The 17,768-nt window shown below is 41.1% G+C and overlaps 1 protein-coding gene across 2 annotated transcripts in view; it reads left to right on the top strand.

Moving 5' to 3' along the window:
• Window positions 1-17,768, top strand: part of FSHR (follicle stimulating hormone receptor) — an 88,604-nt gene that overhangs the window by 57,119 nt on the left and 13,717 nt on the right. The window contains exons 3-6 of one of the 2 annotated variants that reach the window (XM_086630125.1): window positions 3,197-3,271; window positions 3,664-3,738; window positions 12,794-12,865; window positions 15,065-15,142. In XM_086630125.1, the coding sequence (XP_086486251.1) occupies window positions 3,197-3,271; window positions 3,664-3,738; window positions 12,794-12,865; window positions 15,065-15,142 (300 nt within the window). Of the gene's footprint in view, window positions 1-3,196; window positions 3,272-3,663; window positions 3,739-12,793; window positions 12,866-15,034; window positions 15,143-17,768 lie in introns of both variants that reach the window. The other variant, XM_086630129.1, reaches the window with a different exon arrangement.

Here is a 17,768-nt window from a genome sequence, read left to right as displayed (position 1 = left end):
TGGAGCTAATAGTATCATTCATTACAAACAAACAAAGTAATAACAGTCCCATCTTCTCTCATGATGACATATAATAAGATATGCATTACGAGCGATCATCTGTTTGTGTGTATTTATACTGTAGGACAAATCGCTTGCACAAATACTAGCCAGCAATCCCTTTCTTCTGTTTGTATCGTGCTGCAGGTATTATTTGCTCTCCTCTACAGAGGATCTGAGTCTGTTGAGTTGGTTGTTTTATGTGAGCAGCATTGGTTTGTACTTTTAATGCCTGAGATACCCGTATCCGAGATGATAGTGTTCTTTGGGTTTTCCATGAACAGAGTGTGCATTTTCTGCCAGGTACAAATAAATCATTCATGCAAATCATGCAACCAAAATCCAGACATCGTTGTTCACAATGTGTGACTGATTTCCTAAACTGAATGGTGTTTTTTAATATATCCTCCTTACCTGAATGACAGCCCATAACAGATATATGGACACCCCAAAGGACAAGAACAGCAATGGCCTTCTGTCAGAAAACAGCACTTTAGTGCTGTAAACAGGGATCATCTGTGGAGAGCGATGATGAGAAGGGTCATCACCAACAAGATTTCCTGGAGAGAGTGCAGCAGAGGATGCACAACTCATTGCAGGGGACAGAGGGTCTTGTCTTTTTCCCTCACCCTCCTCAATCCCCTGAACACAGAGGACGAAGCCCAGCACCAGAGAGTTACTGCCTTTTGCAGCTAAAGAGTTTCCCTTTTGTTCCCTTTACTTGTCTTGAGAGGTCATAACCACAAGGGCTGTAGCAGTTGTTTGCCTGAGCTGGAAGACAGCAAAAATGATTTTAAATGGATATATTTTAATTACCTGCTTAAAAAAAAAAGCTGTCACCTTTGTACCTGTGAATGGGAATATTAGAATAAAAGCCAAGTCATTCCCCAAGTATCTGAAACATTCCCCTCGTAAGAGTGTTATTTAATACTTTTTAAAACTTTGTATTTTGAAAATAGTTTAGACATTCCTATCTTCTTACCTCTCTTTCATTCCTTTCTTAACCATGCATTCTCCTAGCCTGCCGAAGTATCGTGGCCTACTTGTGCCCTACTTTAATCAGATCTGTATATTCCATTTCTCAAACCAAAACAAAGCCCATAACCCATCCCACACTTAGGAAGCCAAAACACTCTTCTGAGGCAGACACATTCGATCTTAAGCATTCAATTAAAAGAGATGTATTGTCCAAGTTGTTCCAAAGTCGGATAGCAGATTGGATCATAAAAAATTATTACCCTCAACAGCCCTATCTGTCAGGTGAGGTCACTACTGTATTGTAGTTTCTTAATAACCTTTTTTTGCCTGTGTAAGGCCAACAAATCGGCAACATTTTTCCCTGAGCTGTTTAGTGGCATGAAATCTCTTCTGGCTAAATGGATTTGCTGGTATTAAATGTTCTGCTTTTTCTGTGATTTTTTTTTTTTTAGATAACTGATTTTAGATTGTGGGGAATGCTGACTGCCCAAAAAGACCACAAGCAAAACCAAACCGAATCTTAACAGTCTGAGACACCTCCCATGTCGTTAAAACTTCTAGACTGTAGTTAACCAAGTACATCATACTGTCATATAAACACAGCACAGGGGGTGATTGCTTCTACCGTATATCTTATAATGCATTATTTTAAAAGAAAACAGGAAGATAATAAAAAGGCCTTGAAACTCAGCTTTCCAGTCCAGCATTCCTCACAATGGCTGTGTGCCTTGCATGGTGTGAAGGAATCCCAGTCTCAGTCAAAGCATTTTGCTGCTGCTGAAACCTAAATAATAAAGAGGAACATGTTCACATGTGGGCTGGTGTTTCAGCACTGCTAAACAAACCCAATTCTCATTGCACCCTACTGAGCACCTGTTGTCAGTCCTCATGTACTTTTATTTTCTTGTTCTCCAGTCGATTTAGAGCTCCCAGAGCAAAGGAGAGCTGGATTTCTTCAGTAAAAAAAACTTAAGGAAACAGGAGAGAGCATTTCTTATTAAACTAAAAAATATCAAACCACTGAGGCATTTTTTGAAGCGGAAAAGGTCAGATGAAAAACTTATCTTCTTTTGCAAGGCTTTTGTTTGTCTTATTTGGGCAGGTAATTTGTCAGGTATGATTCAGTCATTAGTCAGAAGGAAGGAGAATACTTTTTATATTACTTTTAATAATTTTTGTGGTTATTTTTTTTACTGTACACCTATTGTTACAATCTATTGTTTTACCTCAGGCTTGTTCAAATCTATTTGCAACCATCATAATTTAAAAAAAAAAAACAAGATATCTGGGAACAAGTGCCAGCTTACAATCTGACTATTTATCCAAGGTTTCGTTCCAAAGATGTGCACAGTTACCTTGCTATTAAAATCCAATAGATCATCACACTATCGCCAAATTATATCTGTATTACAAGTGTTACTTTCTACAGCTGACTTCAGCCTGGGAAATCATATTTTTGCACCATTTTCAAAACTAGCAGTAGGGAATTTTTTGACATAGCTGTGTTTACCTTGACTTTCCTGGTCACAGCCAGCATAAGGGATGTAATTGGGACAGGCTGCACTGCAGTAACTCCTGTTTGATTCACCAGAAGAAGTCCTGAGATCTAAATTACACCAGAGCCTGAGCCATCTCTTTGCCATCCCACAGATTAAAGAAACAAAGAAATACGTACTCTGGACCTGCAGGAGATGCATTCTAATGTGTTGATAACAGAAAACCAGCCATTTCTGTTCTGCAGTTCTGTGGCTGTAAGTGGGCATTAACTGTATTTAGATAAGATCAAATAAGGTTTTCTTCAAAGTATGGAAGACTTCTTCACTTCCATACTTTGAAGAAAACCTTAATTAAATCTCTGCCAGTAATTGGTGATGTCAGAGATCCGGTAGCCCATGAGGTATAGACTCTGACTTGTAATACACAGGGAATGGTGACAGCAGGAGGTGCAAGGCTGCTGTTACAAATACAAGCTTCAGCCTCAAGCTGTCTGCTCCTGACTGTTGACCTTTGCCTTGGTGGCAGCTCGTCAGTGTTTCTGGGGTCTGTTTTCCTATTTGATCTACACCTTGTTTTTAAAACTCATCAGTAATCTAGGAAAAAATTCCTTGAGAATTTTTCACTTGTCCACTCTCTGCTTCACCATGGCTTGAAGTATCTTGACTTTTAAATTATTTTTCAGAGAGATCTCACAGAATGATGCCTTGGAGGTCATAGAAGCAAATGTGTTTTCCAACCTTCCCAAACTACATGAAATGTAAGTAATGAGCAATCTAAATTCAAAGGAGACAATTACAAAGATTCCTTATAGGCAAGTATCAAAGGTTTTGCAGCTCGGTTCAGGTAAGCTCTGAAGAACTCGTAGGAATACAGGAACACTTGAAATCTCCCTTTGTCTTTTCCAACCTCTTATCTAACTCTCCCTTTCTTTCTCTGGTCAGCCTGAAACTTACCCTCAAGCCACTGCCGATATCAAAAGGTGGTGGAGTCTGCTGTTCTGTGGTAGGCTGCTCTTTGAAATCAAGCGAATTTTCTGCTTTCAAAAAGAAAATCTCAGCATATAGTACCACTACATCGTGGGTCTGCCACAAATATTTTAAGATCAATATATTTATATATTTTCTCTGATGTTTCATTTTCTCTTTGCAGAAGAATTGAGAAGGCAAACAATCTCGTGTACATTGATCAAGATGCCTTCCAACATCTTCCGAACCTCAGATATCTGTAAGATCTTTTGCTCTTTGCAAGTACTGTAGTCATTTTGAATTAGACAGATTTGTTTCTGTCCAACCCATGCTGAGCACTCTTGGTGATAAGACAGGATAATGCCCTCTCCTCACTACTAGTTGCACTTCGTTAATCCACATTTTCACTCCCACGCCTGCACACAGTCCTCAGAAAAGATGAAGATAATACTCTTCATGGAGTAGTCCCACACACAAGATCCTTGAGCCTTTCTAAGCAACAGTTTTAAGCTGAGTGATGAGAAAAGGAGCTGGGATTTTTTTATGTCTATAAAACTGGTTTAGGTTGGAATTCCTCTCAAGAGCTCTGGGACAAATTCTCTCTCATTTGTCTTTGCTATGGTTCTGCCTTCTGTTATATTTCATACGTATGGTCTTAAGCATTCAAATCCTCTTTAGCAATGGCAGTGCTATAGCAATGGTTTTCATTAACACTTGACGCGAGATGATTAAAACCCTAAAATACAAATGTATTGATGTATGGTATAACTTTATTTCATTAGCCAGCCTCATCATGAATGCCGTTTGCACAACTGTGGTTGTCACATCTGCTCCCATGGGGTTGCCGTCAAAATTCAGTGATAATTGAATCCATCCTTAAAATAAACTGTTACCAAAAATATTTTCACAGCTTTTAGCGCATGATCTTAACATGACTAACAATCTCTCCTCTGCATTAAAACCCCAATGCAGTCCCATGAACTCTATTTAGCAGTAATTGTTTTAATTGCCATAATTGAATTACTTAAATAAGCCCCCGCAGTGCTCTTTGCTGAACAATGGCATATACACCCAGCAGGATATTAACTTAACTTTTGTATGTCTTTCCACCTGAGCACGTATACCAAGTCCTGTTTTCTTGACTTAAACAAGAAGCCTTACTCATACAAGAAGCTTTGTTTTCCTTACTCATCCAAGAAGCCTGATCATGATTTGCACATTTGAGTATATAAGAGTAAGTGCTTAACTGTCTGGTTAGATATTTCTTAAGGACGGGATGAAATCAGGTTAGTGGTCTAATAAGCGTAGCTCCCAGTAAGCTGATGAGTGTTTAAAGTCTCTGAAAATCATTAGTATCCAACAGGTTCTGGGTTCAAAAATGCCAAGAGACATTGCTTTGAATTTCAACTTAAAGATTTGAGATTTAAGAATTGGATTTTAAGATATAAGGTGTACTTAGCCCCATGTAAACAAGTACAGTTTAAACCCTCATTGAACTGGAATATGTGGTTAGAGCTGTAGTAAGATTGTCGCTCTCCCCAGTACTTTGACCAATAGCTGCTGTATCAAATTCACCAAGCACCTTGATAAACTTTAACTTTTTTATGTGCATAACTGCAACACAGATTTTCTCTTGACAGTAGGGAAATAAAACCTTAAGTTTGCATTGTCATGAGGAGAAATCACATGCCTTTTTCCTTTCATTTCAAGCCTGAGTCATTCAGCGGTGACTGCTGTCTTTGAGTAATTCTGGCTGCCTATGAACAAACACACAGCATTTCTTTATTCCGTGTAAAATCCCCAGAACAAGCCGCTATAGGTAGTGCAGTTGTCAGGTGTACAGATGGGTAGAAAGTATGAGAGCACATTTATCTTGTACAAAATTGAAGAAGAACCGTGAGCACACTAAGGAACACGCTAATTTCAGTAATTCTTTTAATGTGGGACACAGAAATTATAAATAGTGAGGAAAAGGCAAATCCCCACTTTTAAGTATCTGAAGTAGTGGAAGTTTTTCTCTTGATGTTAGTGAATGCTCCCGCTTTTGAATATTTCTCAGTCCATGTTCCCATACATTCAAACATTCAGAGATCCTACCCATTTAAAAATTCAGCTGCAGCAGCAATAGAAGCAACTGATTAAAAATATAGAGGATTGCTTGTCTAACTAACCATTCCCCATTCCTCTTTAGCTAGTTTTACTCGCTAGCTGAAACCAGAGAAAAATATGTTTTGGGTATTTTTTAAGGATTTCTCTCTTGTGGGCATACAAGACTGGAAGAGACTCTCCAGACTGCTGTTCCACATTTCTTACTGGCTTCACTCCATGTATCTCCTTAATTAAGTGCTTCATTGCCATTCTTAATGCTCTCCACTATTCCCTACTGTCGTGGTTTAGGCTGATCCGGCAACTAAAACTCCACACAGCTGCTCTCTCACTCCTTCTCCAGTAAAGTGGAGAGGAGAAAAATGTAATAAAGGGACTGAGGGTCGAGACAAGAACAGAGTGAGCACCCACCAACCATTGTCCTGGGCAAAACAGACTTGGCTTGGGAATAAAATTATTCATTTTATCAACAGTTACTTTGAAAAGATAGAAACAAAGAAAACCAGTTACTCGAGAGGATAAAGAGAAAACAAGGCCAGATCTTAAAAACAAACACCTCCCCACCCCACTTTCCTTTTCTTCCTGGTTCTACCTCCCCCTCAAGCGGCACAGGGGAACACAGAATGGGCGAGTGCAGGTCAGTTCATCCCATGTTGTTACTGCCGCTCCTTTCTTAAAGGAGAAGGAGTCCTTACACCCTTTTCCCTTGCTCCAGTGGATCCCCTACTCACAAGGAAAATCCACAAACTTCTCCAGCGTGAGTCCTACCCGCAGGATGCAATCCTTCCCCATCGGATTGCTCCAGTGCAGGCTTTACCACAGCCATGGATTCTTAGGGAGTTGTTGCCACTCGCTCCAGCGTGGGTCATCCCACGGACTCTAGATGCCTCTCTACCTTGTCATGCGTCCCATTCTCCACAACCTCTCTCAGGCTCAGGCATCTCTTCTCCAACGTGGCTTCTCCACGGGCTGCGAGTGGGTCTCTGCTCGAAGTCTGTCCTGGCTGCAGGGGGGCTGCCTGCCATCTTGCCACCGGTTGCAGGAGAAACTCAGCTCTGGCACACCTCGTCCCGCTCCATCTCACTGACCCGATGTCTGTGCGGCCGCTTCTCTCAGATCTCAGTCCTCTCTGGGTGAACTCGGCCCAGCGGGCACCATGGGAGCAGGGTGCTCTCTGAGTTCCCCAAGCAGCTCCGCTGCCAGCGTTCTGAGCAGGTGGCACCGGCCCGGCACAGGCAGCTGCCTGGCCAGGAGCTGGGGAGCAGGGGCAGTGCCCTCCTCCCTTCTCTCCTCGCTCCTGGGCAAAGTACCTTTTCCAGTTCCTTTGTCTCAACTTAAATAGGGCAATTCTCAGAGGCGCCGATTGGCTCAACCCCGAGGCGGGATGGGAGTCTGACCTGGTGGCCAGAACCAGGTCTGACCCGGTTCCGAAACCAGGGAGGTCACAGGGAGCAAATCCCCTCTCCTGCCACCAGAACCACCCCCACGCATCAAACCATCACACCTACTTTCTCTCTTTTTTCCAGGGGAAGGTTTTCCAGAAACTCAATGATTTAGTGACTGGAAAATTTCCTCTAATTTTATCCATGGACTCTTAATTCACATTCCTTCTTGTGCCAAAGCTTTTCTCTAATTTAAATTGATAAAATCCATCTTTGGTGTTTACTCCACTAATGGATTTATGCTGCATCCCCTCTGTGCCTTCCCTTTAGGAGGCCAAAAAAAAATAGCGCTTGTATGACTATGAATAGTACAAAAGGTGCAGGCTTCGTGTCTCCGAGCATCTGACCAGAGGAATGGGTCTCTCATGCTAACAACAAGGTTTGATATAGCTGCACTGGGGGTATAAATCAGTGCAACACCTTTGGCTTCAGTGGAGCTACATCAGTTCACACCACAGGAATCAGGAGCGGGACCCGAAGTCCCTGTAGGAGCCTTCCAAGTAGCAGTGAGCTGACTATGATACCAAGTTACATCATGCTCAGATCATGCTCCCTACGTACGCTCATACCTTCATGCTCTCTCTTGGCACATTTCTGTGGCAAAGACTGTGATTTTCTCCATCCCTTGGTTCACTTGCTGATGCTTGCCCTTTTAGAACCCCTCCCTTGAAAAGGCAGATACTTTTACTGTTTGGAAGAATAGGACTGTTAATTCAATGAGAAAGCAGAAACCTTGACAGGAGGCTTCAAAATGGCAGCTGGTAAAGGTAACCCAGTCCTGGTATTCACCTTCCTGTGACATACTAGGAAGGGTCAATTAGTGAAAATGTAAGGCAAGATGCAGAGGGGTTTTAATGGATTGATGGCTTTTGTGTTCAGTTTTTAGGTTTTTTGTTATGGTTTTAGGGTTTTCTTACACAACACAGAACTAAAAGGTTATAAACATGCGGGACTAGAGTTTAAAATAATTCAGAAATGGTTAAGCATCTGTGTAGATAGAAACGCTATCAACAGCTGTTTGAGAAACGATAAAAAGGCCATGAAGGGAAAGTAACAAACCTTTGTACATCACAGCCTAATTCTTCTATTAACTGCTTGAAGTTAGGAAGGAATAGCAAGTGTTTTCATAAATATCTTGTCGCAAAATGGATTAGGAGATTCTGTTCGACCATACACGGAGTTGTGTGTAAGTGGAAAAGAAAACCTGATGCTGATTCCACTGAGACATAATCCTGTTGCCCATGTGGTGAATCTTGTCCCCTTTGGGATCAATGCCAGCCTCCCAAATAGTCCTGTACTCAGAGAGGTCCTTGGCCCAATCTTCTACTGCAGACCCTGCCACAGACCTCTGTAGCCCTTTCTGGTCTGACCCACCAGTCAGAACAGCTGGCACAAGTACCCTTGTATCTCAGTATAAAAAGGTATAGTAAGACCCAGCTGCAACCAGCACTCCAAAGCAGGAGGACGTGGGTACCTGCCCATTGCTGGGCTCATTGTGGTTCTTCTGAAGTTTCCAGCCGTGGTGGCAGTTTGACAGGGTATGAGACACATGGTCTGATTCTTTATGACAGCGTCATGGCCGTGACAGAGCTGTTAAAACACAGTTCAGAAAATCTCACAAAAAATATATATTTACTGGCAGTTTAAAAAAATAATCATAATAATGAGAAAAAATAGTCAGTGTTAATGCCTGAGATTGAGTCTAGGCACCATAGCCTGTCAGTTTAATGACCTTTGCAACACATTGCTTACAAGGCTGTCTCTGTGCTGCTTCAAAAATAGTTGTATAGCCACTAGGTCTCATTTATGGGCAGGCAAGAAGCTCTGGCTAGCCTTGTCAGTCCTCTCATCATCTTCATGGGCTCGTTACAGCCACTAGCTGTGGAACATTACTATGCTTTTATCTCTGTCAACTCGCGTACAAACACATTTCCCACTCATCCCTTGTCTCCTGCATCATCATTACCAGTATGGCAAAAACACTAAGGAGAGAAAAAATGCTAAGAAAATGCAATGCTGAAATACTCTAAACCTTCTAGAAACAAATGCAACCTTAACTTTCTCACCAGTCTTTTAGAAGCAGTGAAGAGAATTGTTAATTGGCCTTCTTGGATATATGCCAAAGAGACAGACTGCTTCAAAATGGTAACTTGTTGACCTTTTCATGGGTACAAGATTAGTTATCTGGCTCTCATTAGGGAGAGCTGTGGCATTGTCTGTTTAATAATGTAGTGATGGCTTTTCAAACCTATTTTCTTTCCAAAATTAGTTCTCGTGTAATCTGTGTCCTTTGGTTCTCTTTTACAGTGGATATGTCAACATCCTGTATTAAACAATCTCAGCTTAAAATAGAAGTTTTAAATGTAACGCTCCTTCCAGATCAATTTTGAGGGCACACAGCTGGATTGTTGGAGGAGAGGGCAAATTTAGGTCACAAAAGCATGTCTTTTATCTGCAAAATAGTTTGCGTTGTGGAGAGCAGAACCCAACTCCAAAGTCTTGCAGCTACTTATACCTGCCTGGTCCTATTTTGTGGAGGACCTGATACACATGTACCTGGCATGTCTCCTAAACTCAAACCTATATTTGCTGCAGATGCGCCAAAGTCCACAGAATCGCTGACCCTTTGTGTGGAGTTGGCTCTTCAATAAAAAGAAGTGATGCTCCATTCTTTCCTTTTGCATGGCAGGCTCATGGTTAAAGCCCTTGCCCCAGAAGTGGACATTGTGGATTATAGGTTTGGCTTAGCCTGCAAGTCTGGGACACGTTGGAGGAATCTCTTGCTGGAGTCAGGGTCACGTGCAATATAAAGTAACCAGCATGATTAAGGGACACAAAAATAACACTTCATGGGTGATGTTGTATTTATCTCTGCCCACCTTGGCTTTGCAATAAGTTGATGAGGAAAATTGTGTTCCCAGATTTGTCAGAGTATCTCCTACCAATTTGGCGTAAAAAAGAGCAGACACGTTGCTATAACGGAGATAAGCAGCCAGAGTCTTCCAGGAATTAGTTTCTGAAAGATTTTTTTTTTCTATACAGATCATGGTCCTATGTTTTCTTAAGTGCTGACTCCAGTAAGCCTTTTCAGAAAGACAATTAATGCTTTGGAAAGCAGCCATCAGCCCTCTGAAAAACAGGTTCTTACTGAGCTGTTTATGCATGGCAAGGGGGGACTCAGTCACAGCACAGATTAAAGAGGACACTTGTTTAAAGTGGGGCTACTAAGGATGTATACCTTATACAGTAAATATATTGACAAATCTGTCTTGCAGGAAAGATATTCAGTAAATTGGATTATCTACATTCTAACAAGATTATCCACTTAAAGGCCTCTGGAGATTTGCTGGTTGAATAAAAAGAGAGGGAAGATCTAGGCTGCAGTCTAGCCAAATATTTTTTTAGTTCTTTTTCTGCAATTAATTAAAGAACATCCTCTCCTGCTCCTAATCACCATTCTGTGCCTCTGTGCAATCAGTGCTTTGCGCTACCTGTAGATCTACTTCAATATGTAATGATTTGTCAAAGATACTTTCCTCTTCACCTCATGCTGCTCAGTTGACACCAGTGCAAATTGAGCCCTGAACACTTTGGGATTAGTGGAAAGATCAGGACTATGGCATCAACCAGGGTCTTGAATGTGTTTCTTCTTCACGGTGAAAGATATGTTGGGAATATATTGCCATTGGAAGCAGCGCCCAAATAACATGTTAGAGTACTGTCATCTTTCATTACTGCAACATGAGTATGGAGATTTTCTTAGGAAAGTGCTGTAGAAAGGAAAGCTTCTCATGTCTTCTCCTCTGTCCTGCAATAGCCAAATGCTACTTGGCAGCAGTTTGCTTCTTCAGTTACCTACTAAGGCAAATACATGCCATAATTTCTATTTAACAAGTGGCTTGTAAAAAGAATTGCATGAAATTTTAGCATATGAGTCATTTAAAATCAAAGACAACTTTCAACTAAAACCCTGTACATCTCCAGTAATTTAGAAAGTGTACTTTAACATACTGGAAGGGGGGAGTTGCAGATTCTTCTTCTATTGCTTCTAATTCTCCTCTCACAAAGAATAAGTGCAGAAGTACTTTAAATAATAAGGGCCTTGTGAAATCCACCTGCTTCATTAATCATGCTTTCTATTTAGCTATATGTAATAGTTTTTCAAGGCGTTTTTGTAGAGCTTTCTTGGTCATATGTGACAGCTGTTATTTTTAAGCTAATGCAATGTCAGACTGCTCTGACTCTTGAGATGGAAGAGTCATGACATTTCAGCAACTTTCCCAAACTGGCTTCTTGAATATTCGCTATACTTTAGTTTTTTTTCCTGCATATGATGCATTGCTTTTTTTAATAAGATGAGACAACTAACAAGTTGACTTTTCAATGTGAACATCTGAGGATATTCAGATACTACCTCAGGATGCTCAGAGCGCTACTTATGCAAGTGAATGACCTATGTGTCACCCTGAGTGCCCAAATGTAGGATCTGGTTGTGGGGTATAGGTGTTCACTTTCAGTTTAGTTTATGACATCCGAAAGGTTGCATCTTTCCTGAATAAATCTAGGTTCATAATTAGCATCAAATGAATGCTGTTACTTTTTTCCAGTCACGAACGGTGCTTTTCTTCACCATTCAATTATTCCGGAATGAATGTGGAAAAAAAAAAAAAAAATCATATCCAGTAGTGAAAGAACATTGTTCTGTTTAAGTGTCAGGATAAAAATACCTTCTTAATGTTCATAAGAACATACTTAACATACATACTTAATGTTTTTCTTAAGGAACCAACATTGTCAGTGAAAGGTTACCTTTTCTGTCTTGTCACATATTAAAAATAGACAGAGATAGCTATCCTTTCAAGAATTCAAATTTTCTTTTTGTTTGGTGGCATTAGCATGGTAATGAGACATTTTGATGGCTGCGAAAAACTCCCATCCCAGTCCAGCTCCTCCTCCCTGCTGCACTCAGCCTTCCTTCCAGCCATCAACAGCCACCAGCCTTCTGCTACACGGCAATATCATGCTTGTCCTGCCTTTGCTACCTGGATAACAAAATTTGCTTAAATTAGATCTAGTACAGCTCTGTGGATACCTGTGGTCCTGTTTCCTCACTGGCTGTGGGCACAGGGTTGTTCTTCAGAGTCATTGTTTTTGGGATGTTGTTTCCTGGACAGGAACCGCAACGCAGAGGCCGGTGATGCTCGACATGGCGGGAGGCTGGAGGTAGTTAAATATGGAGGCTCAGGCCCATTTCCAGTCACACAAACTGCTGAAACGTTCCCATGTGTTCATTTCCTCGCTGTTGGAGTTGCTGGGGAATAAAGCGTCCTAATTCTCTTACTTTGATGAAATAATGTCATTTCCAGTGGAATCAATGTATCCTCTATTAGAGTACAAAGTTTAAATTGTGGTGAATGAGTTGATACTTTTGCCTTAAAAGAGCTACTATGAAAATAATTATCCCATGTCAGTGCAGTTGCTTTCCTAGAACGTTGGGAAATTAACACCAACAGTTTGCCGAGGTCATCAAGAGGGACCGTGTAATCACCCAAGGCAGGGTTTCTCCCTTGACTTCAGTGGGGTCAGGCTTTGGAGAAAACCCTTTTTACATTAGAATGTCAAGTTTCCCGAGGGCAAACACCGGTATGTGGCTAAACTCTGCCTTTTGTGGTTATCATTTTAAGTCCAATGTTCTTTCTTCTTTGTAAATTATTGCTTTGTTCCTGGAGCAGAGTAAATAATTTTCATCTTTTCTCTCCTCCTTAGGTTAATATCAAACACTGGCCTTCGGTTTTTACCTGCTGTCCATAAGGTGCACTCTTTCCAGAAAGTTTTACTGTAAGTTTTAATGTCTGCTTTTCACTTTTTAAAAGCTCCCTTTGAATGTTCTCCTGCTCCAACAAAAACTTTCCTAGATGTGATTGCCCTTGTGTTTGCTTATTAGCTTCACGGTAACATTTCAGGCTATAATTTTGTAGGCATTGATGATAACGTGGCCCAAAAGGTCTCGGTTCTCTCCAGGTCTCCTTTCTACAAAGCATTATAGCTTGCACTTTACAGACCACTCTTCCTTGAACTATGCTGTGAGTGTGTGCCTGGAGGGCCCAGGGGATGGATAATAGCCTTTTACTCCTCTTTTTCACCAGCTGAAATCCAAACCAGCTGGTGGCAGTGGAAATTTGTTGCCACCTGGTGACAGTTCCCTGGCCTGCATGAGAAGAGTTGCTGATCTCAGAGCTGTTTTCCATGGAGAGATGGCCATAACACTGAAGAAAAAAAAAAAAAGAAAAAAAAACAACACAGGGAAATAATTCTACCACGCTCATTTTTTTTTCACTGACAGTAAAGCTGACCAGAGAATGAAATATATTTTTTATGGAAAATTCCGACGCCAATAGGAGAAAATATTTGTATAAAATTTTACATGAAAGTAGGCATGCTTTTTTTCTGTAAAATCTCCTTTTTTTTCTTTAAAAAAAATGCATATCAGAAAAAGCTTGCAGTTTTTGCACTGAAAAAGATCTTGACAGAAATTTTTCAATCAGTTATGGAAGTAATAATTTCTTCTCTTTCTTTGGGCAAGATATGTTATTAATGCACAGGCAAAGTTCCGCATGTTCAAACCTTTGATTAGAAGATTTTAAGCTGCAGAAACATTAATCCTGCAATTGTCTTCACAGCAGCCATTAATATTAATAAAAACGCATAGAAAACACAGAGAGGAATGACTGAATATAGTGTACACACATATAACATAAGAAATAAATTTCTGTGATATACTTGACATACATAATTTTGAGAACTGCACATCAGGGCTCCCTGAAACCATCAAGCAAATGCAACAGATATGGAGCTACAGAGCTTTCCTCCTATATACTTTTATGTTTATCGTCAGTCTTAACTGAATTTGAGTTACTGTGTCCTACTGAGCAAGAGTTTTGGGTTTTTTCAGGTGAAATTCCTCACTTTCCTGTAGGAATAACTAGGTCTTGGTACTGCTTAAGTCTCAAACTAGACCTTGTTTCAAACCCTGGTTCCACTGAGGTCAATAAGAAAATTCCCATTGGCTTCAGTTGTGCCAATATTTAAGTGTCAAAGCTATGTTTTGATGGGTCATTGATGTTTATAAAGAAAGGACTGGTACAGATCCTTAGCAGAGGGATACACTTCACTTGTATGGGTGCTGTGCTCTCTGCCTGTTCCTACCTGTGCTGACTGCAGTTTGCAGAATGACACCTCTGTGTAAGTGTCACTTAATGCAGAGTTGTGGCCGTATTCAGCTGTCAGCATGAGATAATTTTGGAACCACGCTTAATTTCGAGCTTTGCAGATAATTCATTTCGCTCCATGCTTTCCAACAGAAACAGCACGAAAACAACCATATCCCCAGTCTAAATTATGAGTAATACTATTTAACTTCTTTGAGGCCTATTTTGAGCAAACGACAGAGCATATATCTGCTGTTCCTTTTCTCCTATCCATCATAACTGCTGAAAGTCTGATATGCTTTCTTGTCAGTTCAACAGACTGCATTGACAGGGGTCCCATGTCTTAAGCACATACAGAGCTTATAAGCAACCCTGTTGACATTGGCAGGGGGATTATTTGTGGACTGGTAGGTACCTTGCTGATCAGGACAAAAAGGCTAATGGATTTTCCTTCTTCTGGTTGGGAGGCTGTGAGAACACATGGCCTTGAAGCCCCTCAGCTTGCATTTTCTGGGTAGTATGTTTGCTGGAGGAATTATTTCATCCACCTCAGGGTTAAAAGACCCGAGCTTTTATGCATTTTAATGGCCTCAGCCTATTTTGGAGGAAAATATGGGGGTACTGGAAGTGTTTTGCTCCAGCCTTTTTTACCAGGAAGGTTTGTGCTCTGCAGACAAAAATGTCTTAAAAACTTACGTTGTCACCCTCTGCTTATAATAGTTCCTCAGAGTGACTATTAGGAAAAATACTGTGTTTGAAATATCATATCGTACTGAAAGGCTCACAGAGGTACAAAAAGGTATCATTTCTGCTGTATTTTATTTTTCAGAGATATTCAAGACAATATCAATATACGTACAATCGAAAGAAATTCATTCACTGGCCTGAGTTCTGAAAGTGTGATTCTGTGAGTAAGACATAGCAAATCCATTATTCTCCTCATTAGGTCATTTATTCTCCAGAACAGGGTCAGGGAAACCAGGGGATAGGCTCTATTTTATACACTTCCAAATTCAACTTGAGGTTTTAGATTTCTCCCCTACCCCTGAAATCTCCGTGTTCTCTTCTCCTTCCATGAAAAATGAATGCTGTTGTGGGTTTTTTTGTTGTATTCTAATCCTGCTCTTTATTTTACAAGCACGGCATAGAGCAAATTTAGTAATTACTGATGCCAAGGTTAAACATATTCCACCTACAACAACAGTTCCATGCGATATAAATTGTGTTCAAAAGGATGGCATGACTCATAAATATTTACAGTCAGACACATCATTCAAAGACGTTCGTTACTCAGGCGAAATATATGTAGATGTTGTGGAAATGAGATATATTTGTACACAATGTTAATGCATTGATACAGGCCGGTCCACAATGCAGTTTCAAGCTGCGTGGTGAGATGACTCTGCGTTTGACTCGAACAGTCATGTTTTTTAATGAACTATCTGGCTTCTTTGATCCTTTCTGTTGGTATATCAAAATGTACTGTTTGCTTGCTAACAAGCTGCCTTCGTTTCACCTAGCCAGTGGCCAGACTGGAAAAATTTCCCACTGCGTGTGTGCAGTTTACCTCGCATACCGAAGCAGACAAGCAAGATCTGATTGACTGATTGGGCTCACGTTGATTTTGGTGGGAGCAAGGTCAGACCATCAATATTTGAAGAGAGGCCAGTAACAAGTCACTTAGCTGTTATCTCTCCTTTTTTCCCATCAGTTATGCACAACCTCTGTCTAAGCCAAGTTCCCTGAAGTTTTAAACACACACACAGTTCTCTCAATTGTATATTCGAGTCACGATTCCCTAAATGTACTGGGTTATTTTTTCTCCTGAGATGATAATATTTGCTACTCAGGTGGGACTTTGTATTTTCAGAGCACTCCGTAATAAGTACTGTATTTGTTTCCATAATACCACTAAGGGGTGAGATAAATATCCCAGATTTTTACTGTGATTTGACTTCTCTGTGCCACTTGAGCAGCATGAAATTGGCTTCCCTCTCTCCGTAGGATGTCCCATCGCTTATATGGTTACTGCCTAGGTATTGAAGGATAGTCGTCTCTAAGGACTTAACACTGCTGCTTTGCTAGCAAAATTGGCCTCGGGGGGGTGCGGGTCATGTCCCCTTCCAGCTGCTTTGCCCTGCCTCCTGCAACAGCCCCATTGCCGTGGGCTCCCTGCAGCCGCCAGGATCTGCAGAAGCAGCAAGAGCTGTGCAAACAAACCTGGCCACCACCTGCCTGGTCGGATGATATCCTGACTGCTGTAATTTTCCCTTGGGACAGGGGTCCTGATTGTGCTTTTTGGGAGTCCCTGGCTAGGTTTTCCTTGTGCTGCGAGGAACTTGTCTCATTTTAGACCCGAATTTGCTGGTTTTCTATTCAAAACCGAAGTCAATATGCAACGCAGTGGAAACTCTTACAGCAACATCATTTTGTGAAATCAGGCATGTCAAGATGGCACTAGAAACACCCAGGACCCACTGAACACCTACATTCTGGGGGGACCCAAGCTTAGCAGGTTTAGCTGTGGCAGGCTCCAAGCAAGTTTAAGCCAGTAATTTTTATTGCATCTGATCTTACACGATGCGTGAGATCTGCACAGAATGGAACTGTGGATATATTTGGTAAAGTGCTAGAAATTTATGGAAGAAATTCACTTTTCTTCCAGATCTGCATGCCACTTAGAGCCTGAGATAGAGCTTGCATAGAAATACACTGTAAATAGTACCTCAGGGGCAAGGGCCTCCTGCACCAGGTGAATTTTAAAGTGTTTTTAAAATACCGTTACAGCCATGAAATAGTGAGGAAAAGCCCATATGTCCAGTCTCTGGATCTCTGCCTTCATTATCAGTAAGGGTGCTGATTGAAGTGAGGGGAGAATTTGCCTCAATAGAAACTTGTCTATATAAAGTATAATGAGGTCTTGGGATTTAGGTAAAATTTTGTTTGCACTTTTTGCTACTGGAATGTGATTAGCCAGGTGCCAGGAGTGTACAGGCCACCCTGTATGGCAACAGTGACTCTGATTTTACGACCTTAGTATCTCATTGCATTAGCATCATGTTCAGTGAGAGAACATGGTAAGTGTTAATATTGTGATTAAAAGCATATATATCAGCCTGGCAGCTACGAATGGATAAGATCAATGTAATATAATAAATGTTTTAAGTGCTGTAAGCAGACACACGTCTCTCCTCTGTGCCTGCTCACTCATGTCTAATAGTGCTTGCAAGTGAAGGGGACGGTGACAGCTCTCCTGATCCAACCTGACAGACATTATAGACAAGGAGCTATGTACATCTGCCTGTCATGGTCGAAAGGGTAATCCTTTCAGCCAGACCCATAACTGATTTTCATGCCGACCTTAGCTCACCACCTCAGACCTTAGAAGTGGGTCACTTGCATTCTCGGCTTTCAGTGCTAGATAGAAACAAAATATCCAGGTTTGCTGACAGTTTAATTAAATCGTACCATTTTTGCCATCAATCAGAAGTGTCATTGCCTGTTGGAGAGGGCGTGAGCTGCAAAGTGACGCT

This window comes from Tauraco erythrolophus, chromosome 2 (assembly GCF_009769465.1).
Source record: "Tauraco erythrolophus isolate bTauEry1 chromosome 2, bTauEry1.pri, whole genome shotgun sequence".
NCBI lineage: Eukaryota > Metazoa > Chordata > Aves > Musophagiformes > Musophagidae > Tauraco > Tauraco erythrolophus.
Note: the sequence above shows the minus strand (reverse complement) of the source record. Positions and strands in the feature narration are given on the sequence as shown.